The sequence below is a fragment of the Lycium barbarum genome, chromosome 11 (genome assembly GCF_019175385.1).
Source record: "Lycium barbarum isolate Lr01 chromosome 11, ASM1917538v2, whole genome shotgun sequence".
In the NCBI taxonomy this organism is placed as follows: Eukaryota; Viridiplantae; Streptophyta; class Magnoliopsida; order Solanales; family Solanaceae; genus Lycium; species Lycium barbarum.
In genome coordinates, this window is record NC_083347.1 from 111114064 (window position 1) to 111135226 (window position 21163).

At 34.5% G+C, this 21163-nt stretch overlaps 2 protein-coding genes and 1 non-coding gene across 6 annotated transcripts; 2 read left to right on the top strand and 1 right to left on the bottom strand.

Annotated features, from left to right (window-relative positions):
* The first annotated feature begins 10273 nt into the window (after positions 1 to 10273).
* LOC132617523 (large ribosomal subunit protein uL6m-like) lies at positions 10274 to 13849 on the top strand. 3 transcript variants are annotated; one of them, XR_009573756.1, is made up of 3 exons: positions 10274 to 10539; positions 12769 to 13310; positions 13455 to 13849. XR_009573756.1 is itself a non-coding variant. In XM_060332535.1 (2 exons), exon 2 carries the CDS (start codon positions 12790 to 12792, stop codon positions 13096 to 13098), a length of 309 nt encoding a protein of 102 aa, XP_060188518.1. In that variant the 5' UTR covers positions 10274 to 10539; positions 12769 to 12789; the 3' UTR covers positions 13099 to 13849. The 3 variants fall into 3 exon arrangements, 2 of the variants coding, with proteins under 2 accessions (XP_060188518.1, XP_060188519.1); XM_060332535.1 differs by having other exon boundaries at positions 12769 to 13849; XM_060332536.1 differs by lacking the exon at positions 10274 to 10539 and adding an exon at positions 10766 to 11180 and having other exon boundaries at positions 12769 to 13849.
* Positions 13850 to 14279: 430 nt separating this feature from the next.
* On the bottom strand, positions 14280 to 19254 carry LOC132617522 (uncharacterized). Of its 2 annotated transcripts, XM_060332534.1 has the most exons (5): positions 18934 to 19071; positions 17311 to 17610; positions 15958 to 16022; positions 15668 to 15850; positions 14280 to 15410 (listed from the first exon to the last, which is right to left on the bottom strand). In XM_060332534.1, the coding sequence occupies exons 2-5, from the start codon at positions 17475 to 17477 to the stop codon at positions 14509 to 14511; spliced, it is 1317 nt and encodes a 438-aa protein (XP_060188517.1). In that variant the 5' UTR covers positions 17478 to 17610; positions 18934 to 19071; the 3' UTR covers positions 14280 to 14508. The 2 variants fall into 2 exon arrangements, with proteins under 2 accessions (XP_060188517.1, XP_060188516.1); XM_060332533.1 differs by lacking the exon at positions 17311 to 17610 and having other exon boundaries at positions 18934 to 19254.
* On the top strand, positions 17485 to 17556 carry TRNAE-UUC (transfer RNA glutamic acid (anticodon UUC)). Its single transcript has one exon. It is a non-coding gene; the product is annotated as a tRNA-Glu (tRNA).
* Positions 19255 to 21163: the final 1909 nt, after the last annotated feature.

Genomic DNA, 21163 nt, shown 5'->3' on the forward strand with positions numbered 1-21163 from the left:
GGAAGGGTAGCCACTATAGATCCTGTGGTAATTGCCTATCCATTCGGGAGGAAGAGTGGCCACTACCGGGTTCGCTACCCGGAGTGCGGTTAATGCCTATCTATTCGGGAGGAAGGATAGCCACCGAGAATTCCATATTCCGGTGTGGTGCGCTGTGACAAGGGAACCTCTACGGTCACCCTTTCGATGTTCTTGATTCTTGGGCCTGTATTGGCATGTGTGATATTCTTATTTTTCTCATGGATTTGTTGTCGCTAATTATGATCAATTGAAAGGCATATTTGAAGTTGTACCTTGACAAGAGGCCTTATAATCGGTTTTAATAATTCTTATTGAGATACACAAACTGAATAACTGCTCTTACATTGGTTTCACATGACTTTCAAGACTGATTTCTTTATGTATTATTTTACTTTATTTTCGTATTACTTATTGTTCCCGAGGCACTCACTGAGTATGAAGTACTCAGGCATACCATTGTTGTTTTTGATGGTATGTTAGGTAACAGAGAAGAGCAGGTTCTTGATACTCCAAGCGTTTAGGAAGGACTTGTTGTTGCGGCTAATATGGTGAGCCCACACATTCGTTCGTGGGACACCCTATTGATTTATTTATTCATTACATTAGTTTTTCGGGCTGCGTCTCGATGAGTTAGACTATTATTCCTTTATCTTAGAAGCTCCCTAGTATGCATTTGTGGGTAGTTGTTGAGTTATTGATTAACTCTTGGGCACGTTGTTATGTTTGACAAGTATAGATAACTAAAGACTTCCACTGATTTAATTCTTATATGCATGATTTGTTTACCTTTATTTTATAAACTGTTGGAGGCGAATGTTGAACCTGGCGGGTTCAAGTGTTATTATTGTATCGTTTAGGTTCTTCCGATGTTGTTCATGACGTCGGATGCCGGTCACGTCTAGGGTGAGTTTTGGGGCGTGACATGAAATAAATCAAAAATAACATAAATTATATTTTCAGATGTGTGTTTCCATTAAGTATTTTCTATTTTCACAATTCTAATTAGATTTATAAATTAAAGTTTGATAAATATGTAAAGGAGATCAAAAGTGTTCACTTTTGACAAACTTAAATGACTTAAACTATTCAGGTGATACTTAAAAGACTACTTTGAGCCTATTACTAAAAACTAGTAAACTTATCCGTGCTCCACACAGTTATAAGATATCGGTGATAATACAATGAAATACAATTATAATTGAAAAACAAAATGAAGAAATAAAAATATTTTCGGCTGAGGCGCGGATATCTCGCTTTCTTTAAGGAGATTCAAGCCCACTACAGCAAATCTACCGGTCCAGCAGTAATCTTTCTGACTTGTTCCCTCCAGGATACAACAGCCAGATCACGTCGTATAATTCAACAAACTCTGGACAAGATGTTGAGTCCAAAGCTCCACCAAAAAGAACAACTTCCTTCAACTAGAAAAAACACTATTTTTTAACTCACTTTTTATACGCTCTATATTTTTCTCTATATCCACAAAGTAAGAATGACAAATTATTTATAGTTGAAAAATTCATCCTTGAATTAATTGAATGAAAAAAGTGGATTAAAGGGATAATAAAGTGGTGTGAATATAGAGTACTAAATGTGATAATGGGAAGATAAGTTACAAGAAAAATAATGGCATAGTCAGACGTGTGAGGAAATGAAAGACCAACAGGGAGGGACCATTATTGCCTACTATTACCACTATAACTGAAAGTGTAAATGGCAATATTATGGCACCAAGAAAACGTAAGAATTGAAGAGCCTATTTTCAGCCTTAATGGCCACAAACGTGAATGGTCAAACAAGAGAATGAGACACTTTAATATATCAATAAAATAATATTAAAAATGCTCAAAAGATCTATCAATCCCCCACTCAATTTAATATTATACAAGAGAGTTTACCAACTGAAAGAAGACTATTATGCATTGAACCTCCACTTAATAAAACAATAATCTTTAATCTAGAGTCGTAGTGGTCTCAGACTTGAGCTATGACTGCTTAAGGGAAATAAAGAATTATTGCTTACACATAATAATCAAGGTGTTAACATGAACTTTCACAGTCAGCACATTACGGCCTTGTGTTGTCCCGGTTTCATGAGTGCTTTTGAGAACGAGCTCAATTCTCATAGGAAGCGGCCTACTTCCACACTTACATAGGTGAAATCAGTCAAGGGTGCTTCTGTAACTTAACACCCCACTCATACGAGCTACAAAATTTCATTAAGAGTTTATAAACTCAATTTTTACAAACTGTTACAGAACAATGCACTCATACTATATGAAGGAAATAAATAAAATAGTGCATTTTCTCAATAAGTCATCATATGATTCGTTTTTCCCATTGAACCTGGTTATAGGATCTCTAGTCCCCAGGTTAGGTTTCCTCATATACAACTCATGAATTTATTGTCTTCAATCCCATCCCCCTCGATGTGCTCCAGACCCTTTCTCTTGCTAAGCCCTTGGTTAGTGGATTTGCAAGATTATCACAAGATGTGACATGTTTTCTCCTTATAGGTCTGGATTTACCATTATAATAACGGTTCTGAACTCTACCAATCGCAGCGGTACAATCACAATGAATTAAAATAGGAGGAATTGGTTTCTCAAAATAAAGAATTTGAAATAATAGATCTCTTAACCACTTCGCTTCTTCACTAGCTGAAGCTAAAGCAATTATTTCAGCCTCCGTGGTAGAGTTAGCAATAATAGTTTGCTTTTTTTACTTCCAACAAATAGCACCACCTGTTAACGTAAAAATATAACCAGTGGTAGAACAGGAATCACCAGATAAAATGTTTCAGTCTGCATCAGAAAAGCCTTCGACCACAGCAGAATATTTTTTTATAAAACAAGCCATAAGTTTTTGTACCCACTAAATATTTCATAGCTCTCGTTATGGCATGCCAATGTTCATTATCTCGCTTGCTTGTAAACCTGCTAAGTACTCCAACTGCATATGCAATATCAGGCCTAGTGCAATCAGTTACATATCTCAAACTTCCAATTAAGCTAGCATATTCCTTTTGATTTATCACATCATTTTCACTTTGAACAGGAAACAAGTGAACACTTGAATCAGAAGGAGTTACAACATGCTTGCAATCAAGAAAGTTATATTTTTTCAAAATTTTCTCAACATAATGTGACTGGTCAAGGAAAATTCCATCACATGTTCTAGTAATCTTTATTCCAAGAATAAAATTTGCCTCACCAAGATCTTTCATATCAAAATGACTTCTAAGAATATTTTTAGTTTCACCAATAACATTCATGTTAGAGCCAAAGATCAATAAATCATCAACATAGAGGCAAACAATAACATATGTATTATTTCAAGACTTATGATAAATGCACTTATCACATTCGTTAGTTTTAAAACCATTCTCAATCATGCAGGAATTAAATTTTTCATGTCATTGCTTTGGTGCCTGTTTCAAGCCATATAGGGATTTAGTAAGTTTACACACTTTGCTTTCTTGGCCTGCTTCAATAAAACCTCCGGGTTGTTCTATATAAATTTCCTCATTTATTTCCCCATTTAAAGAAAGGAGTTTTTACATCCATTTGATGAATATGCAAATCAAAAATTGCAGCAATAGCAATTAAAAGCCTTACATCCATTTGATGAATATGCAAATAAAAAATTGCAGCAATAGCAATTAAAAGCCTTATGGATGTAATTCTAATTACCGGAGAAAAAGTATCAAAAAATTCTAGGCCTTCTAATTGTTTAAAACCTTTAGCAACTGGTCTAGCCTTGTATTTATCAACAGAACCATCCAGTTTTAACTTTTTTCTTAGGACCCATTTGCACCCAATTGTTTTACAACCCGGTGGTAACTCAACTAACTTCCAAGTTTTATTGAAAATAAGTGATTCCATTTCATCATTTACAGTCTCTTTTCAAAAAATAGTATCATGTAGAGATAAAGCTTCTCGTAGGGTGATAGGGTCATCTTTAACATTAAAAACATAAAAATCAGGATCAAAATCTTTTTCTACTGTAGCTCTTTTACTTCTTCGTATTTCGAAATCATTATTTTCTTTATTTTTCAAAACAGAAGTAGAAGAACTAGATAGTGACAAAATATTTTCTTCAGTCCTATGACCCCCACTATTTTTAGAATCAAATGAAAATTTATTTTCACGAAAAATAGCATCACCTGATTCTATTACTATATTATCTTCAAGACTAAAAAATCTATAGGTTGTACTATTTGAAGCATAACCAAGAAAAGCACAAGTAGTAACTTTTTTACCCAATTTACTTATTTTGGGATCCATTAGCCTTACATAAGCTAGACAACCCCAAACTCTTAGATATCCCAAATTTAGCTTGTGACCTTTCCACAACTCAAATGGTGTTAATTTAGTCTTTTTATGAGGCACACGATTCAACACATAACAAGCAGTTAAAATAGCTTCACCCCAAAAATTTAGAGGTGCACTAGACTCAATAAGCATGACATTTGTTAACTCAACCAAAGTTCTATTTTTTCTCTCCGCTACACCATTAGACGCAGGTGAATAAGGTGGAGTAGTTTCATAAATTATTCGCAATGATCTAACAAAAGAATTAAACTCATTAGACTCATAATCTCGACCTCTATCACTTCTAATTCTTTTTATTTTTCTACCAAACTGATTTTCAAAGCTCCGACGTATCCTTCATCCTCTACAGCTCAGGATCAACGCCAGTTGCCCGTGTATGTTTCACGTTGGTGGAGAGTTTTTAGGGATAAGTAAGGTCGATGTTAGATTAGGAAAATGGAAAGTGCCTGTAGCCTGTAGCTTTGCTTTCCCTTTTGTTGTTTTGTTTATCAGCTTTGTAAATATTTATTTTAATAAAATAAAATCACTAGGTACAACTTAGTGGTAATTAATTTTTTTAAAAAAAACTTCATAGAGATAAATTTTAAAATTTTCAAAAGCATCACTTTTATTTTTCATCATGAAAACATATGTATACTTAGAAAAATCATCAATAAAAGTAATAAAATATCTATTTCCTCCACGAGTTAAAATTCCTCCAAGTTCACAAATATCAGTATGAATTAACTCTAACAAGACAGTTTTTCTTTCAACTTGAAAATGAAGTTTTTTTGTGATTTTGGCTTTACTACAAGCCTCACATTTTTCAAAAACCTTTTTAATCATTGGGATTAATCCTAAACTATTCATGATTCTCACGTAACGATTATTAATATGACACAAACGAGCATGCCAAAAGTTAGTAGAAGAAAGCATGTAAACAGAACTAGTAACTTTATTCATCTCAACATTCAACTTGAGCATCCCATCACAAGCATATCCATTTCCCACAAAAATATTTTTTTCACTATTACATATTTATCAGAATCAATAATTTGTTTGAAGCCTGCTTTATTAAGAAGAAAACTAGACATCAATTTTTTTCTCATGGAAGGAGTAAAAATTACATCTTTTAATATTAACACTCTTCCTGAGGTAAAGCTCAACTCGACATCTCCCTTTTCAAGCACTTGAGTAGTGTGAGAACCACCAAGCATGATGGTTTTGGGCTCCTCAAATGGAGTATACACTTTGAACCAATCTTTGTCATAGCAGACATGACGGTTTGCACTAGAATTAGCCCACCATCCATCAACATTTTCAACCATATTTATGTCTGTTATCACCGCCACAAGTGGCTCTTCGGTAACGTTCGCCTGAGGTGTAGGACCACGTTTCTGAAACTTGCAAAATCGAGCAATATGCCCACTCTTGCCACAGACAAAGCATGGTCCATTTTGTGGTTGGTCATAACCACCATTATTTTTCTTGGGAGGTCTACCGTTATTTTTCTTGAATATTTTCTTCTTAGGCTTCATAGAGGTATTTTTGTTAGCATTAGGAGCAGCATTATTTGAAGTAATTAAATTTACCTTGTTTGTGACGGGTTGTAAGTTGCTCTCTTCCGTTTGCAAAAGTGCATCTTGTCCCCTTGCCTCTTCTTCCAGGCGGATTCTCATAATCAATGTCTCAAGAGAGGTTTCCTTTTGTTTGTGGAGCATAGTTTTTTGAAATTTCTTCCAAAAGGGTGGAAGTTTATCTATTATGCCACAAACAATAAGGTTATCTCCAATTTTGATCTCCTCGGACCTAAGCTCTCCAACAATCATTATAAAGTCTTGAGCTTGGTCTACCACTGATTTGTTGTCCGCCATTTGGCAACTAAAAAATCTACTAGCATCATATTTTTTCGCTCCCGCCTCCTCGGTATCATATTTACTCTGCAATGTTTTTCAATTTTTCTTTGCAGTAGAGTAAGTTCTATCATAATAATCATAAAAATTATCTGATAGACAATTTAGTAGATAATATCGACACTTGTAAGAATCGTCATCATACTTTTCAACTTTGTCTTGAAGAGAAATAAGTTCTTCATCATTCATCGAAGAGTTATCTACTTTGTTTGGATTCTTCTCAGTTAACACATAAGAAACATTGAGAAGACTTAAGTAGAAAAGTATTTTACCCTTTCATCTCTTGAAATGAGTACCGTTGAACCGAAATGGCTTGTTAAGATCTCCCACTTTGACATCCGCAGATTTTTCAATTGTAGCCATTGAATTCTCCTTAAAATTGTCGGTGATAATACAATGAAATACAATTACAATTGAAAAACAAAATGAAGAAATAAAAATATCTTTGGCTAAGGCGCGGATATCTCGCTCCCTTTAAGGAGATTCAAGCCCACTGCAGCAAATCTGCCGATCCAACAGTAATCTTTCTGACTTGTCCCCTCCAGGATACAATAGTCCGATCACGTCGTATAACTCAACAAACTCTGGATAAGATGTTGAGTCCAAAGTTCCACAAAAAAGAACACCTTCCTTCAACTAGAAAAAACTCTCTTTTTTAACTCACCTTTTATACACTCTATTTTTTTCTCTATATCCACAAAGTAAGGATGACAAACTATTTATAGTTGAAAAATTCATCCTTGAATTAATTGGATGAAAAGAATGGATTAAAGGGATAATAAAGTGGTGTGAATATGGAGTACTAAATGTGATAATGGGAAGATAAGTTAGAAGAAAAATAATGGCATAGTCAGACGTGTGAGGAAATGAAAGACTAACAGGGAGGGACCATTACTGCTTACTATTACCACTATAACTGAAAGTGTAAATGGCAATATTATGGCACTAAGAAAACGTAAGAATTGAAGAGCCTATTTTCAGCCTTAATGGCCACAAACGTGAATGGTCAAACAAGAGAATGAGATACTTTAATATATCAATAAAATAATATTAAATTGCTCAAAAGATCTATCAATAGAAATAATAGTAAATCCACGAAATGACCTTCTTACAAAAATCTTGAGTTAGAGAAAAGATTTTGTAAATAGCAGAGAGAAAAGATAAACTAAATCTTCTATAAATATCAAAAATTAATTGTGTAAATTTGATTAAATTTAAAATATAAATATTTTAGATGATATCCATGAGTGTTTCTCCTTTTATCTTAGTTTTTCCTTATCAAAAAAAATAAAAAAAAGGAGAAGATGATGATATTCACGAGTTTACTCTCAGTACTTCAAGCACCATAATTATAAGTCCAATAAATACGCAAATCTTGTTATGTAAAAATTGATAAACATTTCTTAGTCAATTAGTCCATTCTTTTCTTAAAATGACAATAATGATATTTTTTTAAAATAATTATGTCTTTGACTAATTATATCTAATATATGCATACTCTCATTTTTTTTCTCACCTTTTTCAATTTCTTTTTTCTTTTTCTTTCCATTTTCCCTCTTTAGTTAATATTTTGTAGCACTATAGTACTCCTTTTTTTTTTTTTTTTTCTTTTTCCTTGTTTCGTTTTTTTTTCCTTTAATTACTTTTTTATTTGTCTTTCTTTAGTTACTTGAAAGTAAACTTTGTAACTTACCCACAAATATTTTTATTTTGGGAATCAAATGATCTTAATAAATGCAATATTTGTAGGAGCAAAATAAAAGCAAATAGTAGAAAAGATCATAGACAACATTACAACTTTTAAAATTATTTATTATGAATTGAATTATAAAAAGTAATCACTTCTCTGTGAAGAAAAATAAACTTTGATAATGGAGGAAGGACTTTGTCTGAGCCTTAATACATACTATTGATCATTTACTGATTGTTGGTATACTTGTTCATCTACTTTCATTCTTTGCCGGATTTGATTTCGATTTTCTATTTTCACTCTTTTACAGATTCCGCTCTTCATTGAGTAGTTTCTTCTTCAATTGTAAAGACCTAAATAAAATCAAACTAATGACTCTCCCTTACCTCATTCATCCAAAATCATCTCAGTCGTCGCCCAATGCCTCCATAACCTTGACTCCATCGTCTTCACTTTTGCTTCATCTCATGTATCTCCATTTTATTGAACCTTGCAAAACTTCATTTTTCTTCATTATCAAGTCTTTTTGTAGGAAAAAAAAACTTCAATTAACTACACCTTCAACCAAAGTTAATCAGTGAATGATAGTGTGAAAATCTTTATACGATGTGAGAGAGAGCATGAATAGAGTAAGGTTGATTCTTCCAAAGAATTTTGTAAATCGATAGCAAATTCTGCTTCCAGGTTCTAAACAAAATGAAACTAAAAGGGCTTAACAGAAAAACATATATCAACCAAAAAAACGCATAAATGAATAACCAAAAAATTTAATATAGTAAATAGAATTACATTCACCAAATCAAAAAAATATCAATGAACTAAAAAATAAAAATAAGCTAAACAGAATGACATACAAATTAACAATATCTTAGGCCAAAAATATAACGAACAGGAAAAAAAAAAAAAAACCCTAAGGTACTTACCTAGTGTTTCAGTTAGGTGGATACAGTACTGTTTAGGTGTGATTCTTAGGTGCCATATTCATTTGTATTAACTGAAATTATAATGAGGCCTTAAAGGTTATACAGTCAGACCTCTCTATAACGGCACCCGCATATAACAACACCTCTTTATAACAGTTAAAATTTTTTTAAATCAATTTTTTATGTTATATTTTACTTCTCTATAACATCATTTTACCTATAACAACAACAACCAACTTTATAGCAGTACGCTCTTTGTAAAATTACCCCCCATATAACAACTATCTTCTTTTTTTGGTAATCTAATAATTAACCATCTTTATAAAAATAGAATATCTATGATTACCAATAATACACTATTTATGACAAAAAATATCATATGATATATATATTTTCATCATCAAACGATTTTCCTTCGTTATACAAAGTGTGATTAAGCTTAGAATTTGACAATTAAAAATGAAAATTAGATTTTATGCATCTTTTTTGCCTATAACAGCGAAGTATTATTTAAATGTCAATGCTGTTATAGGTGTATAACAACCATTCTCTATAACAGCTGAAAATTTTCGGACCCAATCATACTGTTATAGATAAGTTTGACTTTAGTAGTGATAGATACTAAAGAGGCGTAAACACAATAAATGATACTAGTTAATATTGAGTATTTGTAAAGAATTGAGTAACGTAAAAGGAATTGTTTGAGGATTGATTTTTTATTTCTTTTAGTAGCACAAGATAAAAAAAAAATAGGAGAAAGGTAAAAAAAATTGAAGAAAAATATAAATAAGAACAGTGATCATAGAGAAGTGTCACATCACAAGAATAGTGATTACAGATAGGTATCATATCACCTTGTGTATGTTAATTTTTTTTTTTTTTTTTTTATATATATACAAGGGTCTTTTTTTTTTTTTTTCGTTTACTACTACTTTCTCTCGTAAAGACAACTTTAATTATTTAATTAATCGTCAACTGTTTATGTCATAATCCATTCAATGATACTGATAGTGGATTAATGCACTATAGTCTTTTCTTTTCTGCTAGTATGCGTAGGAGATAAGTATAACAAAGAATTAAATTTCTAATTGCGCAATCAAACTCTTCTTAAATTAATAGAGTATGTGACCCGTGAGGTGTGATAATTGGTCACTTGCTTTGTGCAAATTTTGAAGATTAGGGCTCAAATTTCAGTAGAGATAAAATATTTTAAATATTACACTTTAAATATCAGGATTGATACATCGAGTTCAAACTCTCACAATAAGTGACCTTTAATTTTTGGCCAGTCTAGGGTCCAAATCCCTATTCAATTCAAAAAAAATTCACAAAACAGAGTTTCATAACAAAGTTAGATCTATTAGGGCTAAAGTTAAGCCTTAGGTAGAATACTAAAACTTTTCCTGAGATAAGAGTTTTCTACACCACCAATTCAAAACTCTATCTTATGATTTATTTATTTTTCTATTGAGCAGGGTAAGAACTCAGAACCTTTGGGTATTACGCTTCGGACTAAATTAAAAGCCACCGATTTGAGGGAAAAAGTTAAAGAACACCTATTTAAAAAACATTAAAGAGCAGTGCCAAAAAAAAAAAAGAATTTCGGGCCAACCAAAGTTATCACTACCTTGACAGTCAACCTGCATTTCTCCATTTTCATCGGCTGTGAAATCCAAATTGTGAGTTTCCTCTCTGATTCTTTGTTATATTTTGCAAAATATGTATTATTATTTGCTGCTCACTATTTGTCATCCTTATTAATTACGCAAGAAAAAAAATTACGGCAATTTATTCCTATGCCCTTTAAATACTTTAAATTATTAATTATTGTCATTCATATTAAAAAAAGATAGTATGTCTCAATTCAGATCAAAATAAAGAAGTTTGACTCTCGAAATCCGAACTGTATGGGACAGAGGGAGTAATTCTTTAAAGAGTTTGGTTCTTATTTGCTTCCTATTTGATGGAGGGTTCTAGCGATTACTCAAATCTTGGGAAACTTCAGCTACAGGAAAGGGAAAAATACAAGAGAGGTCATGAAAAATGAAATATTTGTCATCCTATTTCTAGTTTTTACTTTTCAGCATTTGGATGAAATCCAATTACCAAATCATTCTAAACATTTTAAGAACTGTTAACCTATAAAAGGAAAAATAATCTGAACTGATTTGAATCATCTAGAACCTGAGCATTTGGAATCATTCAATTCGTTGTACACGTAAAATTCATATCAGCTCGACCACGGGGGATAAATAGAGACTCAGAAGCGGAGCAAGGAAATGAATTTTATGAGTTCTGAATTCTAGGATAGCGACATCAGGTGTTAGTAACTGTTTTCTGAATCTAATTTTTGTGCATATTTAGCGAATTTCTTACTCCAAATATAGAGTTTGGACTAAAACTACGTAATTCCGCCGAATTCGTATGTAACCTTAATTGAAGCATTTAGATAGGTAGTTGCTTCCAATATGTGAAAGTCGGTGAATTCGTAGTTGTTGGTTTCCAGGATTGTTTGTTAAAAAATGACTATTCCATCGGGCACTTAGGTACACCTATCATTACAAGTATCGGGTAGCTTTACCACCTTAGGCAAATAGAAAGTAAAACCATCTAATTTTTTTGCTTTTGCTAAGATTTGAAACCTAATCTCTCATGATTTTCATTCCTTTTTCATGGACTGCTAAGGCACACCCTTGAGTGCATGGTGAGTTGCCAGCCTATGACCGAGGTGAATAATGTCTCTGACTTTAACAAGTTTTCTAAAACACATGATACATGTTCCTCCAATGAGGCTTACATCCAATGTGCATCACAACACTGACTATTTGTTTAGCCCATCCCAATGTGGCTGATGATGCCTTTGCCATTTGAGAAGGTTTAGGAATTAAGGACCTGTTGCTCACTTGATGAGCAGCATTTTTATTGGCAGAAAATCTGAAAGTAGAAATTTGGTCTTAGTTTCCATTAGATCTTCATATCTACATTTGTTCCCTGTCTTTACATAATACCTGTTACGAGAGGGATCGAGTGCTATAGGAAAAGGTGTGTTACTAGTTCCCTTCTCTTCCTTTAGAAGTGATCATTTATCTATACAGTAGGCATTTTCAGCGACACAGGAGTTTCACATCTTTGCCAAGATTAGATCCTACATCAAACTTTAGGGACTAGTTTGATAGAATATGGTGCAACTGCAAAGTTAGAAGCCTGGAGTCTGCAATGATATGCCAAAGCTACCACCAAAGGAGAATAATGGCTTCTCTTTTTTATGAATGTTCTTGCATTAGGGTAGGTTATCTACGTCACATCCCTTAGGGTGCGGCTCTCCCTGGACCCAGCTAACGCTTGATGCTTTGTGCACTGGGCTGCCCTTTTAGTCCTTTGGCCTTCAATAGTCTTTACTCTATTGGTGTAGCTTTCTCTGCCAGTAAAAAATATAGAGGAACTTCTACTGCTATTTATTTTACTTATCTAATATTGGACTTAGAGCCTGTTTGGATGGGCTTATGCCTATAAGCTGCAAACAGTTTATAAGCTAAAAAAAATAAGTTGGGGTAGTTACACTTATTTTTTTTGGCTTATAAGCTGTTTTCAGCTTATAAGCTACTTTAGATAAGCTAAGTCAAATGGGCCCAATTATTTTTTTAGGCTTATTTTAAACACAAAATGACTTTAAGCTAGCCAGCCAAACACTCAAAAAAGCTGAAAACAGCTTATAAGCAACTTATAAGCCAATCCAAACGGGCTCTTAGATAAGCTTAGATAGAGCGATATGGACAATTCGGATTTATCTTGCTGACCCAACTTGCTTGAAATTGAGGCGTAATAGTAGTTGTTACTGTTGTTGATTCGTTATTTGTTGTTGTAGTACTCTATTGATGTTGCTTTCTGTATATTGCCTCTCATTTCAGCTCATTCATAAACTTGATCCAATGGAAGCTAAATTTTTTCGCTTTCTCAAGACTGTTGGGGTCGGTTGCAAGGCTAAAGCAGAATCTCAAGGCCGTCTCTTATACCTCAAGCTTGGTTGCAGCCATGAGGTTGAACTGACCGTTCCACCTGCTGTTCGTGTGTTCTGTTTCAAACCTAATATCATATGTTGTGCTGGTATTGACGAGGACAGGGTGCAGCAGTTTGCTGCTGCTGTAAGAAGTTGTAAGCCTCCTGAAGTTTATGAAGGCAAAGGGATAATGTACATTGATGAAGTCATAAAAAAGAAGCAGGGAAAGAAATCAAAGTAATAACTCAGATGCAGGAAATAATGTGTGGGTTAAGCGCACGACTTTAGTTTGAGTCCTACCACAGCAAAAGCCAGGTTTAAATGGAGAAGGGTAGAATTGTAGATGAACAGACCCATTATCCATCGAGTTTAAAACCGTGCGCCAACTGGCCCTCATGATCTCTTGGTTATCACCCGGAAAAAGAAGGAAACACACTCGGGTTCATCTTTCTGGTTTGGGTTTTGTTCAATTTCTGGTTCTGGTTTTGTTCAATTTCTGGTTCTGTAGTTACTAGAGCTAGATCATTCTTACATTGTACTGTAATAGTAATTGAAGTCTCTCTGTATAGCTAAACTGTTTCTTCAAATCTTTGTCAGCCTTTTTAGTGTTGCTGAGAAGTGATATATGGGATTGCTGAGAAGCAGGAACTAGGATCCATCTGCTATGTGCTGAAAGATTGTCACTGCGAAGCTATAGTAAAAATGAGCCAGACTGTCCGACCGTTGATACAATGCATTTTCATGAAGAACCCAATGTCTCTGGGTCCATCTTGGAGCCGGGCAATTACTATAATTCATGCAGGTCGCTACTTATGCGACAAACAAATTTGCTACCTTAGCACAATATTAAATTACTGCCAATCAAAAGCTGTTTCTACTTAGTACATTTTGTGTTTGATCAAACGTTGCCGAGTGGTTCTTTATTGTTAGTTTAGCCCATCCAATTGATATTTGGAAATTCTTTTTTAAGGTTACGACATCAATACTTTCCTTTTCGTCTCCCAATTATCAACGTATATTTATCTTTCCAAGCGACCTGCTAGGATCTCCAATCAACCCTCATGATGTGGGTGGTAAAGGTAGGATATTAGGGGTGAAGCAGTGAGTGGAGATTTCCCTCTGGAGTCTCCTGTAAAACCCCCATAATGTGGTAAAAGGAGAATATCAGGACGACGGGAGAACCAGGCACCCGATCCTACCAAGGCTCTAGACTGTTGGGGCGCGTTCTGGGACAAAAGTTTGTCTAATCAATGGGTTATAACACGATAGTGATTGATGTTTAATGAGATTTAAAGAACAAGTCTCGTGTTTTCGCTTAGTGTTTGTTTAAACATGTCCAAACGGGTGTTCTAGTAGTACAGGGATGCTCCAAAATAAACAAGCAAAGCTCATGGACAGACAGGATTAAAAAAGCCATCATCATGCTACACTAAGAAATGCTCCTCATTACGATTTACAGTGCTCAACAACCGAAGAAAAGAACGTACAGAATTAAGTTCATCAGTAGGGTGTTACTGCAATGACTAGTTAAAGAGACACTTCAAGAAAACAAAAGAAACATAACAAGTGCCAATCTAAGCTCAACTCATAAGATGACCTGAACATTCAACAAAGGCTATGTGAAACGAAAGATTCCGTATAGGAGTACTCCTCATAGTTCTGTACTTCTCATCTTTTGGCCAAGGTTGCCAGCAGCATCTGAAGCCTTCTCTTTAGCAGCTTCATACTTTTCCTTAGCTTGCTCAGTCATAGTATCCTTCGCATACTTACAAGTTTCGTGAACCTTTGATTTGGCATCTTCATATTGATTGAAAGCTTTATCTTTCCCTTCCGTCAATACATCCCTCATCGAGTCTTTTGCATCAGTAGCCATTTTTATGGTTTGGTCATAGGCTTTGGACGCTTTATCTTTCACCGTGTCTTTTGCATTAACAACACTACTAGAAGCCTTTTCCTTTGCTTGATTCATCTTATCGGATGTGTATCCGTAAGCATCATTGGCGCCATCTTTGGCCTTGCCCTCCATGTCCGAAGTCTTGTCCATGGCTTGACCTGCCATTCCCATGGCGTCGCTGCCCATTTTTGAAGCCGTTTCCTTTGCTTGATTCATCTTATCGGATGTGTATCCGTAAGCATCATAGGCGCTATCTTTAGCCTTGCCCGCCATGTCTGAAGTCTTGTCCATGGCTTGACCTGCTTTCCCCTTGGCGTCGCTGCCCATTTGTGAAGCCGTTTCCTTTGCTTGATTCATCTTATCGGAGGTGTATCCGTAAGCATCATAGGCACTATCTTTGGCCTTGCCCGCCATGTCCCAAGTCTTGTCCATGGCTTGACCTGCTTTCCCCTTGGCGTTGCTGCCCATTTGTGAAGCTATCTTCATTCCATCATCCACTTTCCGAGTGGCAAATTCATAGGCCTTGGAAGCTTTATGTTTTGCTCCTTCTTGGGCATCGGCTGCCATGTCAGAGGTCGTGTTCATTGCATACCCTGCCTTATCGGAGGTGGGGTCATAAGCATCATGAGCTATCTCTTTCGCTTTATTGTTGGCATCATCTGCAAAACAGGAAGCCCACTACGATGTTATGCATATACAACTACGAAAGTACGTAAAAAATAGCCAAAATTTGGAAATTTCCGTCTATTTTACTCGGGGTCTTCAAAAATGTCAAGGTGCGTGTCAGTTCCTCAAAAAGTAGTGCGCATTTTCAAAGGATCCTAAACAGGAGCTGCAGAAATTTTGGAGAGCCCAAGCAAGATTTCGGTGGTTAAAGTGCATCGATAGTCATGTTTATAATTCACTTATACGTTACCTGCTTTCTTGGATACAAAGTCGTACACATCGGATGCACTGTGTTTCCCTCTCTCTGAGGCAGAATGAGCCATCTCGGCTGTTGCATCCATAGCTTGATTTGCCTTCTCGGAAGCAACATTCTTTGCATCACCTAATTTGTCAGATGCCATGTTTGCCATTCCGCTAGCCTTTTGAGAAGCCTCTGCAATCAAAACTGATCATTAGTACCTCTCGAAGTTTAGATGCTGAGAATTGCATTCCTTCACGCTTCATCTCAATCTTCGTAGTGGAAATTAAAGGGGAAATTACCATACACAGTAGAACTTATAGTCTCTCTAGCATCTGATGCTGCATCTTTCACATCTTCTTGATACCTAAAGATTAAAGTAAATAAAAATCACAAATTTTGAGATTCTCCCACGATCTTGGAACTGCTGGCATATTGTTTAACAATTATGGACATGTTCATATTATACTAAGAAGCTCAATGTGTGTTGTTTCATCAAAACCATACATTTCCGACCATTGGTAGTCAACAAAATAAAGAGGGGCCTTCTGATAGCAAACAAGCAAATTGCATTTACTTGGTAAAACTGACAATCTTATTAAGTAATGCTCTATCACACAATAACAACAACATAGCCAGTGAAATCCACAACGTGGGTCTAAGGTCTGGAGAGGGTGGAGCGGGTGGAGTGTGCGCAGACCTTACCCCTACTTCCCAAGGTAAGGAGGCTATTTCTGAAAGACCCTCGGCTCAAGAGAAAGGAAATTCTAAATCCCTCATCACCAATGCAATGTTCTTTTTTTTTTTTCAGTCATTACAACGGGGTGAAGGAACAGTGAAGTTGAACACACACCTATGACCTTTTGCGTGGAGACTTCCACCAGTACTACCAAATCCAAAGTAGAATCTATTGTAAAAGATGGAACAACAAAAAAAAGTAGAATCCCTCTTCCGTAAGTAGGTATATAACTTAGACGAGCTTATGTTTTGTTCCCTGACCGTGTATTTTTTTTTCCCTCTATCAAGTTGACCTACTATAATAACTAGCTTACGTCCAATCTAGGCTGGTGTTTGACCTAGAAAATAAGGTAACCCGTAAACACTACAACAAAATATGCTTTTAGCGACAATTAATTTGCGGCAATAACTTAATTGCCGCTAATTATATTCTAGAATCAATTATTACTGGCGATACCAAACTTTAGCCCTAACAATAAATGTTGCTAAAGGCTTTAGCGACCTTGGATCTAATGACATTAATCAATTGCTGGTAAATGTTTTTGTGACAATAACTATTGCCACTAAAAAGAAAATATATTGCCACTAAAAGCCTCTTTTGGTGCAGTGAAAGCCAGTTAACTTACATGGATAACGTAATCTTACAATGTTAGTGCATCTATTATGAACTCATCTACATCTTAGGGACAGTACTTACTCTCTTTGATTATTAGTTCTACCACATCAAATTCGGAGAAGCGGACAGTACATCTTAACAGAGTAAACATCACAACTCCATTAATATAACGAGCAAAGCAATTGCATCTTTTGCTATGTTACTGGCAAAGTACAACCAGACTTAGTGTATAAATCAAAAATACAAAAATAAATTGTATGAATCAAAAATACAAAAATAAATTGGACCAGAGAATGCATACATTGAGCAAAGTTTGATTTGAGCTAACATGAAACCAACTAGGTGGAACCTCCGAAAAAAGTCATCGCACCTATGTTGGCTCATCCAAAATGCACACGTAAAATGCATTTTTTGAGGATCCGCGTTTTGAAATATTGAAGTTAATTTAAATTTGCACACACAAAGCATACAGCACTCCGTTATCGTCCAGCGGTTAGGATATCTGGCTTTCACCCAGGAGACCCGGGTTCGATTCCCGGTAACGGAATTTGTTTTTCTTCTTCTAGAAGTCGCTTACATTTTGATACTCATTTTCGAAGACCTGTTAAGATAATCAACTAACGTTTAATATAAACGGTTACATGCAACCATTATTTTTAGCTTAAAAATTCTTTACTATATCAACACATAAATAATAGTAAAGGCCAAATATATAAGCAGCCCATCAAACTTTTGTCATAAAATTCCATTTAGAAACCTCAACTAGGGGTGTAACCTATTGAGCATCTAAAGTGTATTAAAAATGTACCTATTAAACCCTTGGTGCTGATGTGGCATATGTGATGTTTTTAGGCGCGTGACTTTGTTTTTAATCCCTCTCTTTTCCCATTTTACCCCTTTGTAATTCCAACCAGATTCCTCTTTGGTATTCATCTTCATCATCGAACAAAACCCACTCTAACAATATTCATCTTCTTCTTATTGCAAATAAAACCCCCTTCATCTTCATCCTCTTATATTATACGCAAATAAGCCCAATTTATCTTGTAGGTTAAATTAAGCAAATTTCAATTTTACTGGAGCAGAAAATTCAGAGCTGGTCAAATTTATTCCTCGACCTAATCGATCTTCTATCATCTACTAGATAGTGAGAGCAATAATGGAGTGGCTTGTGAAAGATGCTTATCTTAAGAAATTGAAGAAGCCAACAATTGAGTTAGTGGGTTCGGTAATTTATTCATTGAGGAAACATAGTGAAAGGACTTCTTAAAGAATGATGAATTTAGTATAAGCAGTTTTTTTTGTCCCCTTAGGGTTTAACTATGTGTTTTACGTTCCAGATTGGTAAATCATTTGTGTTTCGTTCACCAAGGTAGGTGTTAATGGAGGTAACTAGTAAAATATGAACAGGGGTGCTAACGGAGTAAAAGCAACACGGGTGGCTTAGGTCTAGGTGTCTTTTTTTTTTTTCATTTATTTACTTGCGTGTCTTTTTTATTGGTTGTATTGCCACATCATCAGAGATTGATCTTCACACACCCACAAGCGTTTGGTAATTGTTAATGGAAGGTTTAATAGGTACATTTTTAATACACTTTAGGTGCTCAATAGGTTACAACCCTAGTTGAGGTGTCTAAATGAAATTTTATGACAAGTTCAGGGGCTGCTTATGTATTTGGCCTAAATAATAAAGGAAAAGTACGCACCATATATGTCTATGTCTACTTGACGAAAATATGAATATATCTATTTACGCCACGTAGTTCATATTTTGAATTTATTACCCGATTTAGCCCCATATTTTGGGTATACACAGTTGATACATCATGTAGTACATACTTTCCCCAGATATAATGCTGCATAATATATTACATGTCCAGCTATGCTGGGTGTACTAGTAGATAAAACTTCAAGAATTGCTTACTGGGAGAATTTGCCAGAGGCCCAATCACCCAATTCATCTGCCTTCGCTTTAGCACTTTGCATTGCTTCCGAAGCACTTTGTTTAGCCTTTTCACCTTCGATATTCATCTCTCCGGTAGCCAAATTCGTTCTCTGTTTCGCATTCTCCACGGAACACCAACACACACATAACATCGTCGCCACACATAGTACAAACAACATTGTCCTACCCATTTCTAGTACTGATCCTCAAAAATATTAGTACTAACTTCAAATAATTTTTAGAACTAAAAGTTTGGTGATTTTTTGTGATGTGTAATGGATTGCGAAAGAGTTAGAGAGAAAGAAAAAGATATATATAGTGGGTTTTAGAAGTTTGAAAGTTAGAAGGGCGGTTGGTTTTCGAAAGGTTAAGGGACACACGTGGCAATATTTTGGATGTGTTATGTGTAACGTGTTGTTTGCTAATCCTGCCACCTATTGTGAAGTGACTGAGTCACTGTTACTAGATATGTTTCTTTTTTCTTTGTGTAGGTAAATTCTTGTAATTGTACACGCAGGCAAACCAACTTCCACTAACGTATTTATTCGTTTTGTTTATGGACAAAAAGTTCAAATTTACTTCTTTATTTTACAAAAAATAAAAAATCTTAATTTACTATCTGTTATATTTTGTAAATATTAAATCTTTTTTTCCGTTAGCACTCACTTTTGTTTTTGTGGCTCCTTCTCCTCTTTTTCCTTTTGATTTCCTTCTTCTCCATGTTCATATGTATTACGAAAAAATAAAGACTTGATTTATGCTTGATATGAATTGATTTGGTTCAAAAAATCACTTGAAAAAAATCATTGTGTGGAGTTTTGTTGAATTTGATTGTTGTTTACGAAATTTTTGAAGATTTCTGCTGAATTTAACTATTAAAAATCATTAAGGTGGTACCAGAATGGCGGCTATCAAATTCACAGTTGATTTTGATTAATTCAGATCATTTTTTAAGCAAAACACATGTATTGGTAAAAATTCTCAAATTGTTTTCGGCAATCCACTAGTATTTGTGAATAATTTATTCCAGAATTATGATATAATGTATACAAAATCCGGTAGTTCGTCAGGACTTGTAACAAACTCGTCAGGACTTGTAGCAAACTCATCCATTAGAACTTCTAGTAATCCGTTTTTTGTATACTAAATCCTCATAGTCCACCGTGAGTTTGAAAAAACAAATCTTCTGGTGACAGATAATCATAATATATTTTGAGTTATTTTTACAAAAGTTCCATTTAATATATATCGGGAATGACAAATTTAATTCATTTCTTAGATGAAAAGAACCTTAATTAACGGGGATATTAAACAGAAAAGAACCTTAATTAACGGGGATATTAAACACGTTATATGGTTATGTAATTGATAAAAATAAAAATAGTTTCGCCAATTCTAACAAGGAATGCAAGATTAATAGTCTGTTTGGCCAAACTTTTGGAAGGCTAAAAGTGCTTTATTTTTAATGTGAGTGTTTGACCAAGCTTTTAGGAGAAAATAAGTATTGTTTGGAAAGTAGCAAAAGCTGTTTTTTAGAAGCTAAAAAAAAAATATTTTTCTCCAAAATCAGTTTTTTGAAAAGCACACTTAGAAGTGCTTTATAAAAGTTTGGGCAAATACTATTATTGCTCAAAAGTACTTTTTAAATTAATTGGCCAACTACAAATTATTTCTCACTAAAAATACTTTTTTGAATTTTTATTTTATTTTAAAAAAACACAACTTTGGAAGCCTGGCCAAACAGGCTATAAGTCACTTCAATAATATAACTAAGAAGTTAATCAAGAAATAATGTTTGGAAATAGAATCATAAAATCACTTGATACATAAGTGTCAATACTAATGTTTACTACAAACTAATATTACCTTAGTTATATTTGAATTCCATAATTTCAAATATATGTGAAGAAGTAACATGAGTAGAATGGATAGTTAAATGTTTGTTCCATCATATAGATTAATAACAAATGTAACTTATTCGTTTCTCTGCTTAGGAATTAAACTTAAATGGCTAAATACCTAGATGACCCCTTAAACTTGGCACCTTTTGTAACATAGACACTTAAACTTACATAGTGACCAGATAGACACTTGAACTTGGTAAAACTGTATCTTTTAAACACTTGTGCACATAATGCCTAATGCGTGGAGTACACATGCTTTCATGTGTTAAATAGACCAATTATTAAATGACACGTGTAATTTCAAA

Excerpts from the sequence above, each read along its gene's own strand:
- LOC132617522 (XM_060332533.1), bottom strand. The coding sequence starts at position 19,145 with ATGGGTAGGACAATGTTGTTTGTACTATGTGTGGCGACGATGTTATGT. Across the intron at positions 15,851-15,957 it reads TATAAGTTCTACTGTGTATG|AGGCTTCTCAAAAGGCTAGC; the intron begins GTAATTTCCCCT and ends TTTTGATTGCAG. Across the intron at positions 15,411-15,667 it reads CTTTGTATCCAAGAAAGCAG|ATGATGCCAACAATAAAGCG; the intron begins GTAACGTATAAG and ends CCTGTTTTGCAG.
- LOC132617523 (XM_060332535.1), top strand. The coding sequence starts at position 12,790 with ATGGAAGCTAAATTTTTTCGCTTTCTCAAGACTGTTGGGGTCGGTTGC.